Here is a 599-nt window from a genome sequence, read left to right as displayed (position 1 = left end):
GAACCTTTTGCAGAACCCAAGAACCTCTTGCAGAACCCCAGAACCCCTTGCAGAACCCAAGAACCTCTTGCAGAACCCTCTCGCAGAACCAGAGAACCTCCTGTAGAAGTGAAGAACCTCTCAGAACCAGAGAATCTCTTGTAGAACCAGAGAACCTCTCATAGAACCAGACCTGTGTAACCTGCCACCTACCAGTCTGTGCAGAAATAAAGCCAGGGAAAGTTCGATGATTGTCCCTACGAGTCCAGAGCTCCCCGATGAGCCAGACCCATCCCTGTCCGGGGTGAGGGCATGTCACCCTCTCTGTCACCATCAGTTCACCCGGCAGGCTCGGATCATGAGGAGCTGGAGGAGGATGAAGACGGGTGACATGATGAGCCCGTACCAGAGCTCCCGCGTGTGCTCCACCAGCTTCTGGCACAACAACATCTCGAAGACAAACTTGAGGCTGAGGATGGTGAGGATCCAGAAGAGCCGCAGCACGGCCAGGCGCTTCTCACCGTCCTGGAAGAGCCGCACCGAGACGATGGTGGTGAAGTAAGTGCTGAGCCCGTCGGCGGCGAAGAAGGGGACGAAGACGAGCCACCAGGAGAGCGCCA

At 56.6% G+C, this 599-nt stretch overlaps 1 protein-coding gene across 1 annotated transcript; it reads right to left on the bottom strand.

Moving 5' to 3' along the window:
• Nucleotides 1–312: 312 nt before the first annotated feature.
• Nucleotides 313–594, bottom strand: TMEM203 (transmembrane protein 203; the record flags this gene model as incomplete). Its single annotated transcript, XM_010170105.1, has 1 exon — nucleotides 313–594. A coding segment is annotated over one exon (282 nt), but the record flags the coding sequence as incomplete, so codon positions are not given.
• Nucleotides 595–599: the final 5 nt, after the last annotated feature.

Source organism: Antrostomus carolinensis, unplaced genomic scaffold (genome assembly GCF_000700745.2).
Source record: "Antrostomus carolinensis isolate BGI_N321 unplaced genomic scaffold, ASM70074v2 scaffold44436, whole genome shotgun sequence".
Lineage (NCBI taxonomy): Eukaryota > Metazoa > Chordata > Aves > Caprimulgiformes > Caprimulgidae > Antrostomus > Antrostomus carolinensis.
The sequence above is the reverse complement of the archived record's forward strand: the minus strand, read 5'-3'. Positions and strand labels throughout refer to the sequence as shown.